General features: G+C 31.1%; 2 protein-coding genes across 2 annotated transcripts; both read right to left on the reverse strand.

The window, feature by feature from the left end:
* Positions 1–1,102: 1,102 nt before the first annotated feature.
* Positions 1,103–4,800, reverse strand: LOC139529925 (uncharacterized). Its single transcript, XM_071325906.1, has 4 exons — positions 4,696–4,800; positions 3,968–4,110; positions 3,150–3,291; positions 1,103–1,517 (listed from the first exon to the last, which is right to left on the reverse strand). The coding sequence occupies exons 1-4, from the start codon at positions 4,771–4,773 to the stop codon at positions 1,377–1,379; spliced, it is 504 nt and encodes a 167-aa protein (XP_071182007.1). The 5' UTR covers positions 4,774–4,800; the 3' UTR covers positions 1,103–1,376.
* On the reverse strand, positions 4,696–21,165 carry LOC139482955 (uncharacterized). Its single transcript, XM_071266983.1, has 13 exons — positions 20,982–21,165; positions 17,824–18,027; positions 16,247–16,417; positions 15,389–15,673; positions 12,720–13,004; positions 11,321–11,417; positions 9,931–9,986; positions 9,484–9,566; positions 8,152–8,265; positions 7,205–7,280; positions 5,935–5,972; positions 5,179–5,304; positions 4,696–4,818 (listed from the first exon to the last, which is right to left on the reverse strand). The coding sequence occupies exons 1-12, from the start codon at positions 21,163–21,165 to the stop codon at positions 5,179–5,181; spliced, it is 1,719 nt and encodes a 572-aa protein (XP_071123084.1). The 3' UTR covers positions 4,696–4,818.
* Between the last annotated feature and the right edge of the window lie 589 nt (positions 21,166–21,754).

Consider the following 21,754-nt stretch of genomic DNA (forward strand, 5'->3'; position numbering starts at 1 on the left):
AAAAGCAGATACATCACTATTGTAGAACACAAGTCGTGCTATACCTTGTTATATGATTGGGATAGTTAGGCATCACCGAAGTATATTAGTACAATATAATTTTATTAATAGATGAGGATGAATTTAACTGTATAAAAATAATTATTTATAAGTTTTATTTTCGCTCTTAATATGGATGAAATATTTGCCACAAATCCCTATGCAATCAATAGTCAACTAAAACTATGTGATACACGTTAATTTAAAATCTTGATGAATATAAACAGCCGGCATTTAACCAATAAATGCTAATAATGATCACTAAATTAACATTTAAAGCACTTGAAAACTTGTTTGGTTTCTTATGTGTACATCACTTATATTTAAGTTTACAAAAACAATAATAATCATATTCATTAAAATCCCTGAATAAAACCACTACAATTCTTTTCTTGTCTTGTGTTTGTTAAATTTTTAAACAGAATTCTATGTTTTTTCTTTCACCTAGGACAATGTACCATGTCTTTGACACTTGTCTATACGATAACTACATCTTTCCTCCAGGTGTCATTCGATAGCGGCTTTTATATATTTTTTGAATTTTGCAAATAAAACCTGACGTCTTTTATCGTGTCCCCCAGCACTGATTGAAAATTGCCGTAAAAGTTATTGACGGATCACATATTCTCGCTAAACAAAGGCAACAGTAGTATATCGCTATTCGAAATTGATTAATCGATTGAGAAAAATTCAAATCCGGGTTACAAACTAAAACTGAGGGAAACACATCAAATGTTAGAGGAGAACTACGACACAACAGAAACATAACAATAAAATGAAACACACACAGAAACGAACTAAAATATAACAATGGCAATTTTCCTGACTTGGTACAGGACATTTTAAGAAAAAAATTGTGGGTTGAATCTGGTTTTGCGGCTAGCAAACTGAGTCGTTCTGCAACTTAAAGTGGACATGTTTTGGCGAATAACAATTATCAGATAAGGTTGGGGGAAGTCAAATTGAACATGCTTGTGCAATCTGGAATTTTAAATACACACTTGGGCAAAATACACGATCATATTTTTGTGTATCCGACACTTTGGGGGAATGTTCAAATCATAATGGAAAAATATAATCATACAATATAATGGAAAACAAAGAATAATGAGTTTTTTTTAAAATTAACATAAAAAGACTTATTCAATGGTGTATAACTTTTGTTTTTCTTCATATCAAAATCACAGTAATGCATTCTATTTGAACCAAAAATTTTCTTCTGATAGCAAGCCAAACCTCAGCACTTTTACAGGTTGGATCGGAATTCTTAGCAAGAAGTCAAAAACGTTATCTGCGTTCACATGTTTTTCTTGTGATTGTAATGAAACTACACCCTGTTATATATATTTATATAAGAAAAGATTGATTGAAGCATATTGATAAAAAAAACTAGTTTTGCAAATCATTCGATAAACGAATATGTATGAAGTGTCTCCAAGTACTGTGTCCATTACTTCGTAACAAAACTCATAATCTTCCTGTAATAGAAAACATTTTTATTTTTAAATTTGTAAAAATGGTTGGGACAACATTGTACAATAAAACAAAAAAAATCGTGAATATGTGTCCTATGTACATCTATCAACAGTTAGTACCTTAATGTAACTGTAAACATGTGCATACAAATAAATGGAGACATGTGTATATTTAAAGTGAAAACCACCATCAAATAAACTTCAGCACATTGATATATGACTTGATACTATTTGAAGCACACATTTTGTAAACTTCTATACATTTTAAACACTTTTGGATTGTGATAATTTTTAGGAATATAAGATGCAGTATAATGTAGAAACCGAATTATTCTAAAAAGCAAAACGCTAATAGAACCTCCAATTGTTAAGTTTATGGAGCTTCATATTGCTGGAACCTCTATATCTTAAGTATAAACAAATCGTGAGAACGTCAAAACCTTGGTAGCAACACATTAAGAGAATTTATAATGTTCAGTAGCGTACAAAGAACGTTTAGTCCTTTGAAAAATAAACGTTCATCAGAAAATGGTCAAGAAGTATAGATTCTAAGTGCTGACGTCGTTTCTCATCTGAATAACGGGTTTTAGATTTCTTTTGTTTTGATTTGTCTTCGTACTGTTTTTATTGTTTTTATTGTTTAGTTCATTTTGGTAATATCCTTTTGGTGTGGCTCGGTATTTAACCATCCTGCGATTGTGTTAATGTTCTGTGGTCACTTTTTGCTTATGTGCCTTGTCTATAGAGTGTCTACATTCTTTTTTATTTTTCTTTGTAGTCATAATTGTTTGCTTCTATATTGATTAGGATTATTAAAAAATATTGACAACTGTTTCTTTTTGTTTACCTTTTTACGTATGACGTCTGTTTGTTTATGCTCACACATTGTTGTCAATATAATGGAATGTTATGCAACTGTCATACAAGTTAGAGTTTGATCAAGCTATAAAACTAGATTTAAACTGAAAATGTCTACATAGAGAAATACCCGTAGTAAGATAGGAGTATGAAATTTAAAATTTCATTTGTATACATTGAAGTGTTTCAGGTTTTAGTTTAGCCACTTGTTTAGTGACTGTCAGTTTTTGAATTTGCTATTTTTGTTGTTACACTTATTTGTAAACCAACGGATGTACAATAGCAAATAAATCTTAGATCCTGTTGGTTTTGAGTAGCAACACATTGTCTAACTTATTGGTTCTAAATAACAAACTCAGGAAGATCAAAAGTGTTTGTGTTGTCTTTGGTCAAAAGAAAGAAAGCCGTTTCCGAAAGTACGAATACCTCACGGCTTATGGGAATAAGTTGTTCCCTTTTACAGACAAATATTAATCCCATGGTATTGGACAATTGAACCTTTCTTGTGAATAAAGCTACAAACAAATTGGTTATCGTGTAAATGTTTTACAACTTGTGTGAATATTCATTCAAGTGTGTCGGTATTGTTATTTGCAACGGAGTTACTAAAAACGATTTTAATAAGTCATTATCTCTTAACCTTAATAACATTGAAGGTCAAATAGAATTGTCTTTGATTTGACAAAATGGATTCTTTGACTGGGACAGTAACCTGTCACGTTATAACTAGGTTATTAGAAGAATATCAAATATATATTTAGAACATCAACAACTTACAAATACTTTCATGAAGTCGTCTTCTATTCTTTTGAGTAATGTTGCATATTCCAACAACGAAAATGTCGTCTCCCTTTCGATTTCTCTGACAGAATGAAGACACACACTGACAGCTCCACAAACAGAAAAGCCTTTCCCTTTGCTTTAAAATATATATTAAAGATAAAAATAGTAATGAAGCAATTGCAAGTGTAAAATAATTTCATGAAATAATGAATTCGACTATTCAAGTTAAAAAACAGCTGCCTTTTTTAGATTATATTTTATAAGATAATGAGAAAGCTACACAAAACGTTCATATATTGACCCAAAGCAAAACATTAGAATCGTAACTATATCCCTTCTGAATAAGTTTGTATAAAGGTTTTGTTAGGTTTTGAGGTGAATGCCGACATTTTTGTGCTTTGTAAATAGTATTACCATTTGATTTGATAAGATTTGATGTAAAAATACCTGAACGTATATAATGTTTGCATGTTGATTTATATTTACGAATGATGACCTTGCACCGATTACAAAATGTAGTAAATGTTCTAACTAGTTTGTCACATAAAAAATTCTAGTGTTAGCATTTTTCAGTAATACAGAGATTTCTTTCGTTAAAATCAAATAATTTGTTAAATACATGAGCGTATGTGTACATCATCTTTGTTTTGAAAAACATAAATCTCAGATTTTTTTCGACTGTCAAATTTTAAATACATTTGATATTTAATTAGTGTTGCTATTTTGGGCAAACATCGTCCATTTTCATCCTGCTTTTGTTCTCTCTGTCCCGCCAATAACTGTGTGTATAAAAAAGAGCTGTAAGACTTTACCTTCCAATTAACTGAACTGGTTGACCCTCTTCCACTTTAACTTTATCGAGTAATGAACAGATAGTTTCTACCGGAGGATGAGTATCAGAATCATCCCATTTAACTGTTTTGAAGATTTTCACGGGCTTCCTTGTTTTTGTTTTCTGTAACATCAATTTTTTTGAATTTTTTTATTTACATAAACAATTTCTTTTGACAAATAAATACGACTGACAGAATTTTGGTCACTGTTCGTCTTAACTTCATTTATTGCATCTGAATATAAAAAAAAATCAAATCCAGTTATAGAAGACATTGACACCGAATTACGGTTGGTGAATGTGTAACAGGAAACTAAACGCGGTTGCCACACTTGGTCTTCACTGTTTACATACTAAGCCTTATCTTCCGTTTGTTTCATTTAATTAACAAACAAAATAATTATATATACACAGTACATCACGAGTTTTAAACATAACAAATAATTATATATACACAGTACATCACGAAATTTGAACATAACAAATAATTATTCATAAGGTTTACATGGTTTCAGCATGTGCAGGTTCGGACATTTTGTTTGTTTACCTTATAGTTCTTTCGACATTCGCTTGACTTTTCTTCCAAAAAATATTATAAACAGTGCTTTGATTTAAATACGTATGTTTCTCGTTTTTGGAGTCACCCACTAGTGTTCGCTATTTAATGCTTTTCAATCGAAATACTAGCAATAGCATCATTTAACTCACCTTGTCATATAAAGAAAACCTGAGCAAACATATGTTGTCATTCATTTTCTCGGAAGATTGCATTTCTATTTCTAACATTGCCACCGTGAAAACATCGTCTTGAGTGGGATAAAAACTGGAACTCTAGATAAATTGTCACAATAAAAAAAATATATACATAGATAAAAACTGGAACTCTAGATAAATTGTCACAATCAATATATATATATCCATAAAAGGTTAATGTTTCAAGGTAGTTATTTAGTTAAACTAAACCAAATTTAGAGTTGTACCGTTACCTATTAAACAATACGAGTTATAACATCTAAGCCCATGTCATCAACTTATGCTAGAAATGTGAGAATGGTATACTAAAACCAAACGTTTCTTTCTCTATGCTAACAATTTCAACGTCAAACATAACCATATCAAGTGCATTATATATTTATAGAAAACTGCAAATTAATACTTTTGTTAAAACATGTCATTCAAATAATGATGTACCTATTCATTCTTTTGTACAATCATAATTATATTTTCGAGTCGATTATTAATGATCACACTCCAGAACTGTTCCACATTACCATCGTCAGGCAAACTACTAAATACGAAAATATCATCTGCACTCCGCTACAATCATAGAAAGAATAAATGATATCAATAGTTGAAGTAAATACATAGTGACGTAGAATAGTTTTTTTTCAATATAACAAATACTTTATGACATTTTACGGAAATCTACAACAGTTATATATTTTCATATATACTTGTGTCAAGAACACTAACAAACTACAAACTAGAGTCAGGTAAATGTGTTCTTTCAATTTTCAGTCAGATATTTCATGTTAGAAAAGGAAAGGCAAAAGAAACCAGAGAATCACTTAGAATTTTTAGTCGAAAATAAAAATCGAAAACACCATGGCTTAAAAAGAAAAAGACAAACAAACAGTAGCACACAAAACAGCACATAGAAAACTAAAGACTTAGCAACACACAACCACTCCCAAAACTGAGGGAAGTGGTAATATCAGGTGCTCCGGAAGGGTAAGTAGATCCTGCTCCACATGTGGCACCTGTCGTGTTTGTACAAAACCGGTTATAAGTCTTATTCGGTAGGTTACATTCGTATAAGGTGACGGGATTTATTTACGAACAAGAAGTTGCCGGGCAATTCTTATTACCTGGTACTATATGCATTTCTGATTTTATGACAATGACCTTAAAGAAATATTTTAATGTTTGAAAACATAGTTACCGTACCTTTATATACAACATCTTTGATTCTGCTGTCGATGCCCCTAGATTCAACAATAAATACATATATTTAAATTAGACAATGATTATTGTAAAGCACTAGTAGTTTGATGTGCATTAACTTATATGGGACCATACACTAAAAATGATTTTAATTTTGTTACGGAAAATGAGTTAGTGTTTTCTAAAACGTGAAAACTTATTGTTTGAACTAAATATCGATTTAAAGTACTAATTGGGATGTCTTTTAATAAAGAACTTGGTCATCGTCTTATTTGCATAAATATAAAAAGGACTTTGCATTTGTTTTTTAACTGGGTAACTACAACAAAATCCTTATAAAAAATGACACATTTCGGATCGTAAAGATATTTGACTAAACATTTTTTCTAGTTCCTAACAACATTCTTTCTATGTTCTATGGTAAATAAAGAAAACAGTAGTATACTGCTGCTGACCTTCAATGTAATATATTTAAACCAGCCGTGTAATCCAGATGTAGATTTCTAAAATTCATAAAGACCTGTGGCACAATAATCGGTAGCGATCTTTCCAAATTTGCAATTTTCTACATTTTACATAACTATTTTCGATGGTTGATCGACGACTCAAACTAAATCTATGACTAGCGTGATGATCAATTGTCAATTACCCATTTATCAGCAGAAGCATACCTTCTGTCCAATTGTAATACGTTTTGATATCTGATTTGTTACGTTACGCTCATACATGTTCATCCTATACATACTTTCTTTAAAAACAAACTGAAGAAACTCTCACAACATCAGTGTCACTGTCATTAGCACGATATGTTAATTCTGTTTCTTATCTCTCTCGCGATATTTGATCGACATCCTGGATCTTAATATACAAAAATGAACCTCTCATCTATAATAACCGATTATGTCTTGTTATCGATTAACTGTGGATTCGCAATACAGGTAATACAGCAGGAGACACTTGCCCTGTCGAATCACCCGATCTCAGTCTTATAGGGAACATTTTATGTTTGCTACTTGGATTTGTATTCTTAATCGATTCATGAAATTTGAACATTCTTTTATACTGAATATCTTTTTTTGGGATTAGCAAAAGTGAATCATAGCTCTCATAACTTCTTATTTCATACGTAGAATTCAAATCAATTTTGAGATATAGGTTAACAAATGAGTAGAAAAATATAGATTTTAGAAGCAGGAAAGAGATCACTCGCATAATATATCAGAATATCGTTTACTGCAAATATAACAGAGGGATAGGGATTGGTAAAACTTACCCGTTTCGTTTGTATAGACCACTTCATCGTTATCGTTGATTAAGACATCAACCTTCGAGCCATTGGATTCTAAGAACTTTTAAAAATGATAAATTGTAAAACTTACATCTAGTACAATGGCAATAATGTTCCTGGTTTATACAAACAGGAAGTGACAAAAAGTATGTATTTGCTAAATTATTTATGAATAGACTGAGTTGTTCTGTTATTGGTGAACGGACTAATTTTACTATGTATATTTCATTTCAAGTGATAACAATACACAGGTTGCTATTGCGTTCCTGTCATTCTCCTCACTACAATGCCATGATGCGGCCAAAAGACATTACATGGTTAATGGGTAAACTTCAGTAAACGAGACATCTCATGACGTCATCACCTCTTTTTATTTACTAATTTATTATTGGACTTCAGGCCTCGATGGGCCAATTGTTCTAAGTTGTCGAACTACTGTATTACTATCCTGTCAACACCGAGGTTGTGAATTCGAATCCAGAACGTAGAAGGTGCTTTCAACTGTAGTCTTTATTGACTTAGCTTGTCAGTTTTCCTGTCCAAGGCCGGGAGTTCTCTGCAGACACACTGGCTCCCTCAAACAAACAAAACAGAGGACAAGTTAGTGTGTCTAAAGAAACATATGGCTGATAAGCGAATCAGCATGGACGGGCGTGATACTTTTTCAACAGCTTAATTGCAAAGTGTTAAGCTAGATTCATGGGTTAAAACACCTACAGCTTTTTTCAGCCATTATTATGTTTCTTCTGTAAGACAGAAAGAAGCATCACATAAAACTTCCAATGAATAACTATAATACCAAAATCTTCTGAAACTTGTGAAAGATCTGAAATTTCTGATGGACAAATTCTGAAAATATCCATCCCAGTCTTTCGTAGTTTCATAATTACCTTTATTTTGTCAAGTTTTGCTATTTTTCCTGTGAAACTCACCATAAATTCTTCTCTCATTTTTGCTTTCTGTAAATCTGCGTCACCTATACGTTTTGTTAACCCAGAAACCTTATATCTTTCAAGCAGAAAATGATCTTCCAGCAAAGGAGTATCCTCTAAAGTAACTTAAATAACGTTAGCAATAATCACAACATAACGTTATTTGTAAAGTGGATTTGCTGATAAACCTAAGTTAGCAATAAAGTTTACATATGTCTTACATATACAAATGTGGTGAGGAATTGACGAAAAACAAATCTTGTAAAATTGGCTATACGTTTAAACTAACAGTGTTATTTTTAAGTGTATAGTCGAATATTATTTAATAGATGTAAAAAAAAAAAAAAAAAGAAAAAAAGAAATAACGGAATATTTGATAAAAGTTCACGAACTGTAACTTATAGAGACCTAGGGTTTGATGATTATATATATATAGATACTTGTTGCATCAAAAGGTTTAGAGTTCAAGTTCAGAGGTTAAATTACATGAACGTTAATTGTTTTTTGATATGATTGCTTTCTATGAAAAAGTGTGAAATATATTGATAAAAGACTTTGCCAGATTGTTGGTTACGAACAATTGCAACTTCAACATGTTAAATATATTTGGTTCTTAAGAGACTTTTCATAGGTTTTTTCACATATAAAATGTTGAAAAAAATCGTTTGTCACTATAATGCCTTAACCATAGATAATAGAGACCTATGGTATTTTCGTATTGAGATCCATCATCTATTAACTTGAATTTGAAATCAAGGTTGGGGTATATTTAAATTTACATATTTTGACCTTTACTGAAAGTTTTATACTGGTATATGACAAAGTCACTTTAATCATCTTCTTCGGCTTGTGTTGGCAAACAGATAAAGCTAATGATAATATTTTGGTGTTACCAGTGTAAAGTAACATATCTTAAGGAACTAAAAAGAACACTTTTTAACTTGTAGAAGATAAGATTTTATATTAACCGTATATTTTGATAAACATTGCGAAAAAAACTATGATATGAAAACGGACCTGACTTTCTTAAACCGGAAGAAGCTTGTATGGCCTTTTTGTGAGACAAAAACGTATTCTAAACATTGTTTTTTAGAAATACGTATGAACTAGTTTTTTTCCCATCGAAACTGACTATTTGAACTGGAAATCGTCTTTTTCGTAAATATGAGTTTTGTCAGGTGGTAAACAGTTCTACTGATCTGTGAACAATTTGTTTATCTTTATTATCATTATTCATTTGTAATATAGTCGACAATATATACTATTTGATGCATATTTTGATTTTTTTAAGGTAATACTAGTATAGAGATTAATTATACTTTGTATACTTACATTGTTTGTGTCTGTATTTTGCTGCGTGGCGGAATTGCAATATTCATGATAAGTGTCCGTTTTACCGTACGCATGAGATTCCGCTGATATAAAATAAGTGAGATAAGTCATAATCTTATGATATTCTGCTCACAGTTATATATACAGTCACTTAGTTGTTATAACTGCCATACCTCTCATCTTTATGGTCTTTATTGTATAATTGTGCAAATGACATTCAAACAACATTTCCTCACTATTATTCTTTTATGTTTGTTATTTTTTGTTGTTGTTGTTGTTATTTTGTCTAATGATTTTATCTCCATAAGTTGTATGAGTTATTATACACTAACATATAACTATTGATTTCAATGAAATATTCAGTGTTTTGATATTTATTGCTATATGTTTATTAATGTTTGTATCTATATAGATTACATTCTTTTTAGCAACAAATGTGAATCTTACCATTCATCATCTCATTTGTTTCGTAGTTTGATTCTTGTCTTTTCTTTACGTGTCTCCTAGTATCAATAACAATGAAACACGTTCATGATATTTTGGTTGCATAAATTGCTTGACATATATTATGATTCTTTCTCGCAAATTTTTCAAAGGGGCACTAGCTGTCAAATTCATGTTCACAGATTTTAATCAAATTCTCATATTTTATTCATAACAATGTAAAACATTTATCCAAACTATTAAAAGTCTAAAATAAATAATAATAAGGGCACGAGCATAAAAAACTTAGCTTCGTTTCGTGTGTATTTTCGTTCAGACGCCATCTAATTAATTATCGAGTTGACCTCTAAAGTCGTGCGATGACCTTATAAGCGAGGTAAACATACATAAAGATAAAAATAGATTAAGCAAACTCGTGCTTTTGGATTATTCTAGGTATATTTAATTTCATATTATAGATAAAAAATAAATGTAAATCATCGTTTTTACCTGTATAAGAATGTATTTTTGTGGATCTAATCAGTGAATAAAATGATTTATCTTTGTTTCACTTTCAATGCTGACATAATTTTCCTTTAGATAACTTTACACATACAATTCACGTGTTATTCATCTCAAACAAAGAGGTTAAATCAAAATCAATGTTTTTTTAGCTAATTTTGACAAAATTGAACCGCACTGGCTGCAAAAAGCTAATTATTATTTCACTATTTGCATGTCATTATTGATTGAGCAAAAAAAAAAGGATTCAAATTGTACACTTCTAAAGTTAACTAGTTAGTTTGTTTGATTAAATGGTATTGGAATAAAAAATACATGTCATGATATATGTTACTCATCATTAGGTATTTTATGGTGGAAGACATTTTGCTTTTGTTATGATAATCATTTATTTCACCGATTTTGTTCCTAAAACATTTCTTTTGTTTTGCATCATTTCGATAAAATATTTTGTAAATGCAAACAAACTGTTATTGTGCTCTTAAAATTTACCCTTTCTAACCCAACAGTTTTTAATATTGGAGTTATCTACTCGCATACTGTTTTTGTTTTGTTAGCAGGTCATCAGTGAGAGTCAATCTGATTGTCTGAAAATTTGACAATTTTTAATATATACATTATTCCTTTTTTTGTTAGTGTTGTAATGTTGGTTTTACTCACTCAATTGTAAGTCATTGATACCTTTAATCAATGTTAAAGTTCAAGTTCATATAGCAGTTTGTATCAAAAAGTCCGTTACTATGAATTTTGGCGTTTTGGTTTACTTGCAGTTCAGTGTTACTGTTGTTCCGTTTATTTTACTTTTATAGTTGATGTGTTTCCATAAGCTACAAATATTCTCCGTTAACATAGTTAAATTACCCTTTTCTCTTTATGAACTATCATTCCTTACCTTATAATCACAATGACTGTACACAATATCAAGAAAAAAACAGCAACACTGGTACCAACAATAACAGGTACTTTTTCTGCAAACTGTGGTTGTTTTTCTATATTCCAAAAAAGAAATGTTATATCAAAAACTATTCCTTTACTTAGACATAACCAATTTGTGTTCCTATGAATAACCCTATCAAATAATGCAATTTTAATTCTGCGGCAACCAAATTGACATAATATATATGCAGCAACTACCAAATCGACACAGTTCAAATTAAACGGCCACATCATGGACACAATACCAAAGTAACAAGATGCCAATGCAGTAAATGTCAGATCGACGTTACACTGATCTATCTAAAAAGCTACAAAATCAATACATTTAAACAATTGTCACCACCAAATCTACTTAATTTATATTCATCGTCCACCAAATCGACATAGTGGCAACGAAGAAGCTACTACCCGACATACTATAAATAGACAATACAATCAAACGTAAACATTCTTTAGAAATAAGTTTCTACAGTATGTAAACGTAAGTTACAAAAGGAATGAACACGACCTTGCACAATTTTGCAGTCCCAATCCTTATTCGCTTAAGGACCAACACCATATTTTAATTTAGATTTAAATACGACAGATATATCCAGTATTGAATACACATAAAGAAATTGCATAATTATACTAGATTTTTCAAAAACTTTGCAGTTCTTTTAAAGTTTTTAGCTAGTCGATGCACAAATAAAAAGAAGTTCAGTATTCTTGGTAAAAACAACTTGATGTCAATTTCCCCAAAAAGATTCACCAAGTACGTTCAGGCTCCCCTATGTAGTTTGTTGACACATGTGTTTGCCTTTAGTAATTTTACTGTTGGTACTTGTGTTATTTAAGTCGTTTTCTCAGTTTATACCCATTAGTAGCTTTTACCTTCATCTGTTTTAAAAGCAACGATACTAAAATCGTCTAAGATTAACTTTCGCCAGATGAAACGCAATTTTTCGTTATTAAATTAAACATTTTGAATGTCACTTAACTTTCAAAATAGAAATGTATCATTTAAAATTGAACCTACTGGCTACTTGACAACTGATATCTAGGAAAACGCTACTAAAAGAACAGCTCTGTACAACCTCGCAAAACATAATGAAGTAGGGATATGGAAAAAAACCACTTATTCTCAAAAGTATTAATCATTTAAGTTCTGACTTCTTGTACGTGTCCGGGTCCTCATTCATTTCTGGGTACTATGTGCTATTCATTAGATGTTTTGTGTGTAGACTGATAATTTAAAGTTTGACCTGTATCATTATACATAGTCTTAATCAATAGTAAAGACTATGACAATAATAAAAACGTCTTTCAAAAATCATGCTAATTGAATAAAGTATCTTAATTCTTTGATATCTTGCCTTTTATCTTTAGTTGAATTTCGCTACTGTACCCAGTTCCTATTTCATTGACTACGACACATACATAAGTGCCTGCATCTAATAGTTCTGTGTTATAAATAGTTAAAGATGGTTCATTAATTGTACTTCCGTTATATTTTGAAACTGATACATTCAGCCTTTCACCGTCTCTTTTCCAGAATACAGCGGAAGGATCCGGATATGACTCGTGGACACATTTTAGTTGGACAGTATCACCAGTAGAAACTTTGATAGTATCTGATGATTGATATACATATGGATTATCTGTAAAAAAATGAAACAAATGGTTATTCGTTTGCTAAACAAGCTAAGTACCCTTCTTTTTTTTGGGTGTACATGCATGCACCCAAATTTCAGATACAAAAAATCTAGTACACATGATATCCTACCACTTTCCAGAATTGATATCCCCATTAGACGCAAGATTTTTTTTAAAGTCTATATATATGTTTCAATTCAGCATAAACCTATAAAATCAAACAGAAAAAAATGAATTCCGAAAAAAATTCAAAAAAAAATGCACTATTTTGTTTCCCTCTATGTTTTGAGTTGCACCGGAAACTGGAGTTGTAATACAAGACTAGTACCTATAAGATTATTTCTGAAAAGTCTGCATAATTGTATATGTATGCAAGTTCGTTTACTTCTATATTCATCAAGTTGCATTTTAGAAATGACAAAAACTTCTTAATAAATTGGAATTTACTGTGTGTATATATAACGCTATCATAGGTTTGAACGTAGTTTTCAGTTTAGACTCGTTTTGGCTTGTATCATAATTTCACTCCGGTTTATATATATATATATATACGAGTTTAAATTGAAAACTACGTTCACACCTATGATTACGTTGGATAAAAACTGCAATTTTTATACGTGTGCAAGTAAAAACAAATTTCGTTGAAGAAGGGTCTAAATATAGCACAAACAACATTCTCCAAAAGACCACAAAAGTGAAAAAGTATACATTCAAACAAAACGCATTTGACTAACAGGTCGAACAACTGATGCTCTTTAACCCTGCTGACTGCCATTGACGATTGCCAAATAAAATTGATCACAAGATGTAACAAAATGGATCTTAATATAAATTTAATACTAAACAGAAAACGTTTAACTAGTGGCCACGATGTCATGCACAAACATAAGGTGTCAATATTTTTTTTGTACATCAGATCCAGATTTCGACAATAAGACAATAAATGTCTCTTCAGTGATGTTAGGGATCAAAACGGTATTTGGAAGGCCATATAAAATTTACCCTCATTTTTAGATAGACTCTTGAATTTTAAGAGTCAATATAGGATGAACGGATCATATAAACCGGAGGGAAAATATGATACAAGCCCAAACGAAAAAATATAAACAAGTCTTAATTGAAAACTACGTTCAAACCTATGATTGCGTTGGATAAAAACCGCAATTTTTATACGTGTACTATATATATAAACTAGTGTCGCTCACCTTGGTGTATGTGCATATTAAACAAAGGACACAGATGGATTGATAACAAAAATGTGTTTTGCTGATGGTGATGTGTTTGTAGATCTTACTCTACTGAACATTCTTGGTATTTACAATTTTCTCTGTCTATGATTAACTTGGCCCTTTAGATACAGAGGAACCCAACAACCAGTTTTCAAATTCATCTGCAAATTTCTGGGCAGATAGATATTGACTTGATAAACAATGTAATCCTTTGTCAGATTTGCTCTAAATGCTTTGGTTTCAAAGTTATAAGCCAAAACCTACTTTTTACCCCTATGTTCTATTTTTAACCATGGCGGTCATCTTGATTGGTTGGCTGGATCACCGCACACATTTTTAAACAAGAAACCATAATAATGATTATGGCTAAGTTTTGATGAATTTGACCAAGTAGTGTCAGAGGAGAAGATTTTTGTAAAAGATTACAAAAAATTACGAAAAATTGGTAACAAACGACTATAAAGGGCAAACACTCCTTAAGGGGTCAACTGACAATTTTGGTCGTGTTAATTTATTTGTAGATCTTACTTTGCTGAACATTAATGCTGTTTACAGCTTATCTATCTATAATAATATTCAAGATGATAACCCAAAACGGCAAACATTCCTTAAAATTACCAATTCAGGGGCAGCAACCTAACAACCGGTTGTCCGATTCATCTGAAAATTTCAGGGCAGATACGAAGACGGACGATGGACAACGGACGCCAAGTGATGGGAAAAGCTCAATTGGCCCTATGTTTATGGCCAAGTGAGCTTAAAATTGGGTAAGACCTGCAGCCTTTAAACAAAAAGTAAGAATTTTAATTGAAAACTAGGATTGTTTTCCTCTTCTGTCTATTTAATTTTACTCTCACATTTTTTTCAAACATAGCAATTAATGCTTATCTGGTTTTGATTATATTGTCGTCACTCGTGAACTTTTATTCAGATAAACCTATTGCCAAAATATTAGTTGTTTCCTTATTTCACTGGCTATTCAATGCTAATATGATAATGCATTTCTAACCTCAAAACATACCCAACAGTTTATGAAAAACATGTAACCCCCAATTGTTATCTGCTTTTTTGATTGAAACAGTATTATAAAGTATAGTCTATACTATAATATATGTTGGAAAACTCAATGAGACTCTTTAAGTTTTATAATTTCGACTTACAAAGAATTTTGAGTTCGACAACTTCCGCAGAATGTCCGAACGCATTTTCCAATTTACATGTGTAATATCCGGCATCATTTCTGTCAATATTCTTGATAGTCAGTGACGGTTCGGATAGTGATCCACCACTGTATTTTTCAATTCTATACGACCTTAGCATATTTGAACCTTTTAGCCAGTATAAATCTCTATTTGGAAGTTCCGTCTTTATTTTACATTCTAGAGTTATATCTTGTCCCTTTATGGCGACATAATATTCTTTCGATATGGTAGTCTGCAATATGTCTACAAAATTATTATTAATAGTAAAAAATTTTTTTTGCATTTATTTGTCTCAAATACATAATCCTGTTTTTCTCATATATAGCATGTATATACCGATAGATGGCGCAGCATTAATATAACATATATTCAATGTTTCTGCCAAGGGTGGAAAAGAAGGGTATGGATCGTAACCATGGCTAGTAAAGATAATTATTATAAAAAAAGTCTACCAGTTGATGCCGAAAAACAATAGGAATTCAGCTTACTGTCCATTTTTGGGTGCCAATATCGACATGATGTTTGAAACTGATCATAAGAAATTTTACAATTTTCTATAACAATTCCTGCAAAGTTTGATATATTTTTTAAGTCATCGAATGATTAAATTTAATTGATTTTTCAGGGTACTTGAACAAATAATTGAGATTGAAAAGGTGAACATATTGCTGGTTTTTTTTGTATGCTTAATCTTTGAACGACTGGTATATTTTCTAGTACATGATGGTTTCAATTTTCAATAAAATTGAAATATACCTAGTTGTGGCATTCTTTTTTTGCACTCGGTGTATACCTTGCTTACGCTTCTTATATTACCTGGACATTTATTTATAGAACATATTTCGGCCTGCTGATTGGCACCACTACATATTGATCCACCACGAGATGGAGGAGGATTATTACAAGTCCTGTGTCTAAACCTTTGATCACCTCCACATGTCACTGGACAATGATTCCACTCTCTCCATTCTCCAAAATATCCATTAACTAAAATTTAAATTGATATTCATTATTTATTATAAATGCACTTACTAAACACAGAAATTTGAATATGTCGAAGTCATTTTCTCTTTAAACATTACAAATTGATATCACGTCTTTATAACCATTATGTTGACTTTTTTGTAGATCTCACTTTTCTAAACATTATAGTGGTTTACAGTTTATCTCTATCTATAATAATATTCAAGATAATAACCAACAAGAGGCTGTCACAACGACAGCAAACCGGATTTATTAACATTTATTTGTGTCCTGGCAATATCACAAGAACCATTACTGATGAATGCTGAAAGTGAAAATCATAAATATCAAATTTGACCTCCATTTTGTAGTCAGTATCAACATATTAAAATTTGAAAAGCTTAGATTGAACGGTTCATGAGTAAAGGCAACAATGTGAATGGAAACGATTCTTTCAAGAACCATAACTCCTGAACGGTAAAAGTCAAAATCGTCATTATTGAACTTGACCTCTATTTTTTCATCAGTAACAACATATCAAAATTTCAAAAGCTTTGGTTGAATGGCTCATCAGAAAATGCACTGACACGACTAGAAACACCATTTTTCAATCTTTCAAGAACCATAACTCCTGAATGGTAAAAGTCAAAAGCATCATTATTAAGCTTGACCTCCATTTTGTCATCAGTAACAATATATTAAGATTTGGGAAGCTTTGGTAGAACAGTTCATGAGTAAATGCACGGACACGACTGGAAATTCCATTTTTCAATCTTTCAAGAACCATAACTCCTGAACGGTAAAAGACAAAATCTTCATTATTGAACTTGACCTCCATTTTGTCATCGGTAACAACATATTAAAATTTGGGAATGTTTGGTAGAACAGTTCATGTGTAAATGCACGGACACGACTGGAAACTCCAATTAACAATCTTTCAAGAACCATAACTCCTGAACGGTAAATGTCAAAATCGCCATTATTGAGCTTGACCTTCATTTGATTGTCAGTAACACCATATTAAAATTTTAAAAGCTTTGATTGAACGGTTCATGCGTTAATGCACGGACAACATTTGATTGCCGCCCGCCCGCCCGCCGTACATCTTCAAATTAATAACAAATTAATTTGTCACAAAAATCCGGTTAAAAACTGCAAAATTTCCTTAAATTTAAATATTCAGGGGAAGCAACCAAACAATGGATTGTCTGATTCGACCGAATTAGGACCGATAGATTTGAACCCGATAAACATTAATACATAGGTTTGCTCTAGAAGCTTTAGTTTTAGAGATCTAAGTAAAAACTGCATTTTACACCTATGTTCTATGTTTAGCCATGTCGGCTGTGTTGTTTGGCAAGTGCGGTCATCGGAAACAGTTTCCAAACAAAATACTATAATGATGATTGTAACCAAGTTTAGTTATTTACGTCTCAGTACCTTATCAACATTAATTATATTAACTGGACATCCATTTATAAAACAATTTTGGGCCTGTTGAGTCGCTCCACTACATATTGATCCACCACCGGATGGAGGAGGATTATTGCAAATCCTGTGTCTAAATCTTTTGCCATCACCACACGTTACTGAACAATAGTTCCACGCTGTCCATTCTCCAAAATAGCCATTGACTAAAATTTAAAATGATATTGATTATTCATTTTGAATAAAGAAACAGAATACAGAAATTCATATATTTTTAATTGCTTGCACCTGAAACAGAACATATTTCAATTAAATTTTTATTTAAATAAAAAGAACTGCTATAATATTTATGAAATATACGAATACATCCAGATGTTAGGTAAACCTAAAAGATACAACAACCCAACGTACAGTATAAAGTTGGCAAAATTAAGTCAATATTCAGTCCTCAACCAGCCAAATGTATAAATTGTACTTGTAAGTCAAACTTGACCAAATCGAGTTTACCGTTTACTGACGAATCATGTACAGATTAAAACTGATGTTACGAAGACAATTTATCAGTTAAAATTGAAATGATACTGTACTTAATTTCCAGGAAAACATACTTTAGGGAAATGAAACTAAGTGGGTTACAGATACATTGGCCTTGCTGAGGCTGTATTACTATAAACTGACCGAAATATATTTTTTAGTTTTTGTTGAATATAAAAAAGAAGATGTGGTATGAATGCATGTGAGACAACTCTCCACAAGAGACCAAAATGACACAGAAATTAACAACAGTTACTATAGGTTTCCATACGGCCTTCAGCAATGATCGAAGCCCATACCTCATAGTCGGCTACAAAAGATCACGTAATGAAAATGTAAATCAATTCAAACGATAAAAACTAACGGCCTTATTCATATACACAAAATAAACGAAAAACAAATATGTAACACTTAAACAAACGACAACCACTGAATGACAGGCTCCTGACTTGGGACAGGCATAAGCAGATGTGTTTCTCGGCAATCGTTGGACACAAATTAAGTCCGGTAAACTTATCAAGTAAAGTTGTTAACAATAACACCTTTTTGTGTACAGTAAAGTCTTCTTTAATCGTTGCAAAAATGTTAGAATAGATGTTTCATGTTCAGAATTAAATAGCTCTCTACTTTCTTATTTTATTTTTTTCTAATATTTAGTGATGTAAGCTCGTTGGTTTAAAGCTTTAATAGTAAAATTCTCAAGAATTATTTTGTAAATCAGATCATTGTAGGAGAAATGTGTAGCAACACTCGATACAGCTTGAGTTCTCTTATCATAGGATACCCAACATGTATGAAGTTGTTTGACTTGCTTATATGCTTAATACTTTGCAAAAAATACAAACAATACAGTTGGTTGTAGATCTATATGCCATCGTTGATATACGAAGAGACTGGCTTAGTAGAATTTGTAATTATAGTACAAAAAGAGTAAAATCCAAAAATACTGAACAAAGAGGAAAATGAGTCCATAATCACATGGCAAAATCAAATGACAAAACACATAAAAAAAGAACTGTCATATTCCTGACTTTGTACAGGCATTTTCAAATGTAGAAAATGGTGAATTAAACCTGGTTTTAAAGCGCTAAATCTCTGACTTTGACGACAAGACTTTGTCCTGACAAAACAAAAGACGATAAGTTGTGTTCTTATTGCTTTTATTACAGACCTAATTATATTTTGTACTTTCAAATGTTTCAATTTTTCATACTCATCAATTATGTTTCTGTAACTTCATTTTTACGGTTTTCCACTAAAAACTAAAACTAAAAACTAAAAATGGATCTGCCTGTAAGGGTTGAACTACATAGCTTAAATGTAGTAAAAACCTGACACACTATGCAGCTGTGCTAATCAATCGATAGTATTAGCATAAGAAGGGTTTATTTCAACTCGACTGTAAAAGTTCGATACGGCTCGGGAAAAAATTCTAAAATTTTCCGATACGATTCCTTATTTAAGAAAGGGGTTAATTCGACAGAAATAAACAAAATATGTTTTAGTTTAATTATATGTTAATTTTGGACGATTTTATATTAATTTAAGCTCCAATTAATAATATGATTTACCCTACTTAAATGGCACTCATAAGTTCGCGGAAATCGACTAACAAACACAGTAAAAAAACGACAATGAAGTGGATAAGGAATTCTGGGAATTTATAGTAATTTTACCTACATTTCAAAATATATTCGTGATTTTCAGAAATGTTGAGATAAAGCCTTAAAAAAATGATAACTGATCAGTAATTTTGTGTGATCTAAAACGGATAGACTTCAAAAATATTTAATGCAAATTAAATTGTAGACCTGAAAAGGTCAGGATTATGAAATTTTTCTTTTAAATGTCAAATATTTAGAAGGAATGCAACACTATGCGTACTTATTGTTGTAAATATTGTTTTTCGATACTTTTAGAATCTTATCACCTAATTATTCTGCTTAAAAAAAAGAGATAAGTCTAATTTCCTTTGTTTGAAAAAGTTGTCGTAATTTTATAATTTTCAAGTAATTTCTAAAATAAACGTCAATTTTACAAAAACAGCATCGTACGACTTTGTTACGACTGGGTAAAAATCAAAGTAAAAACTTTACTCTTTCATTTAATCTAAACGGAGAAAATATGGAAAATTTCAGGAAACAATACTCAAAAGTCATTTATTGCTAGATGATATATATATTATATAGTATTTTTTTCTTTTTTATTATACATATAGGTAAAAAAATAAGTCTCGCTGATATTTACTTGTTTATAATTTCATAGCTGATAATTTTATAACTTAGCTGTTAGATTCTAAAACTAATATTGATTAAATATAATGATGCTTACCAGAAAGCAACCCTGAATTTCTGGTATTAATAAACAGGGACTCTTCACTGGTATGCAGGACTAGTGAGGTATATTGTTAACAGCAGAAAGTGTAATTTGTTGTTGAATAAAAAAAAAAACCCCAAAAAAAACTCCTTCATTCTAAAAAGAAATTAGCCGTATGTAAGGTGGTGCAGTTATTAACTAGACGTCTGTTTCAAATATGACACTCGCCTTAAAAGTGTATATTCGGTTTTGGAGTGTTAAATGAAAGATTTTTTTTGATGTTTTATATAATCAATTATACGTTATGTACCTGGTAACGTAACTGTTATATTGGAACCATACTCCGCGAATACAATACGATCCCTTGAAGAACAACGATAAACTCCTGCATCATTTATATCAACGTGTGTAATGGTTAGAATGGTTCCCCATAATCCACCATATTTTACATTGTCTGAAAGGCTTAACCATTTACCACTACTGTCTATTTTCATCCATAATATATACCCTTCATATTTACAAGTCAAAGTCACTGTGCTTCCTAGCGTTGCAGCAACGTCTACAAAAAGAGACTCAATAATTATTCGGCAAAAATAAATCAGAACAGAAGATTCTGTGTTCAACATCACGAAAACATCACTTATGATGAACGTGAAAACCAGTATCTAAATATTCTGAAAAGAAATATGAAATAAAAATGATATATTTTTTCAAAGTTTTTTACTTTAATAACTCATCCCTTATTTTTTTTATTTTATTAATTTTGTATTTACATTGCATCATACATTAGATCAAATTATTCGTTCAGTGTATGTTCATTTGTGTTACTACTTTTTTTGATTGAGTGAAAAGTAAAATCACAAAAAAAAACTGATATCAGAGAAAGATCCAATCGGAAAGTCCATAATCACATGGCAAAATCAAATGACAAAACACATAAAAAACGAATGGACAAGAACTGTCATATTCTTGAATTGGTACAGGCATTTTCAAATGTAGTGAATACAAACGGTGGATAAAACCTAGGTTTAAAGCGCTAAGTTTCTCACTTTGATTATAGTCTCATCCAATTCAGTTATATTT

The sequence above is a fragment of the Mytilus edulis genome, chromosome 7 (genome assembly GCF_963676685.1).
Source record: "Mytilus edulis chromosome 7, xbMytEdul2.2, whole genome shotgun sequence".
NCBI classification, from domain to species: domain Eukaryota; kingdom Metazoa; phylum Mollusca; class Bivalvia; order Mytilida; family Mytilidae; genus Mytilus; species Mytilus edulis.

What these genes read in the sequence shown, in the direction of transcription:
- LOC139529925 (XM_071325906.1), bottom strand. Translation starts at nt 4,773, where the DNA reads ATGTTAGAAATAGAAATGCAATCTTCCGAGAAAATGAATGACAACATA. An exon ending in CCAGTTCAGTTAATTGGAAG is followed by an intron (nt 3,292 to 3,967) that starts GTAAAGTCTTAC and finishes TATATTTTAAAG; the next exon opens with CAAAGGGAAAGGCTTTTCTG. An exon ending in ACGACTTCATGAAAGTATTT is followed by an intron (nt 1,518 to 3,149) that starts GTAAGTTGTTGA and finishes TTTCTATTACAG; the next exon opens with GAAGATTATGAGTTTTGTTA.
- LOC139482955 (XM_071266983.1), bottom strand. Translation starts at nt 21,165, where the DNA reads ATGAAAATAGACAGTAGTGGTAAATGGTTAAGCCTTTCAGACAATGTA. An exon ending in AATTCAACTAAAGATAAAAG is followed by an intron (nt 11,418 to 12,719) that starts GCAAGATATCAA and finishes TTTGGAATATAG; the next exon opens with AAAAACAACCACAGTTTGCA. An exon ending in GGTCTATACAAACGAAACGG is followed by an intron (nt 5,973 to 7,204) that starts GTAAGTTTTACC and finishes TGTTGAATCTAG; the next exon opens with GGGCATCGACAGCAGAATCA.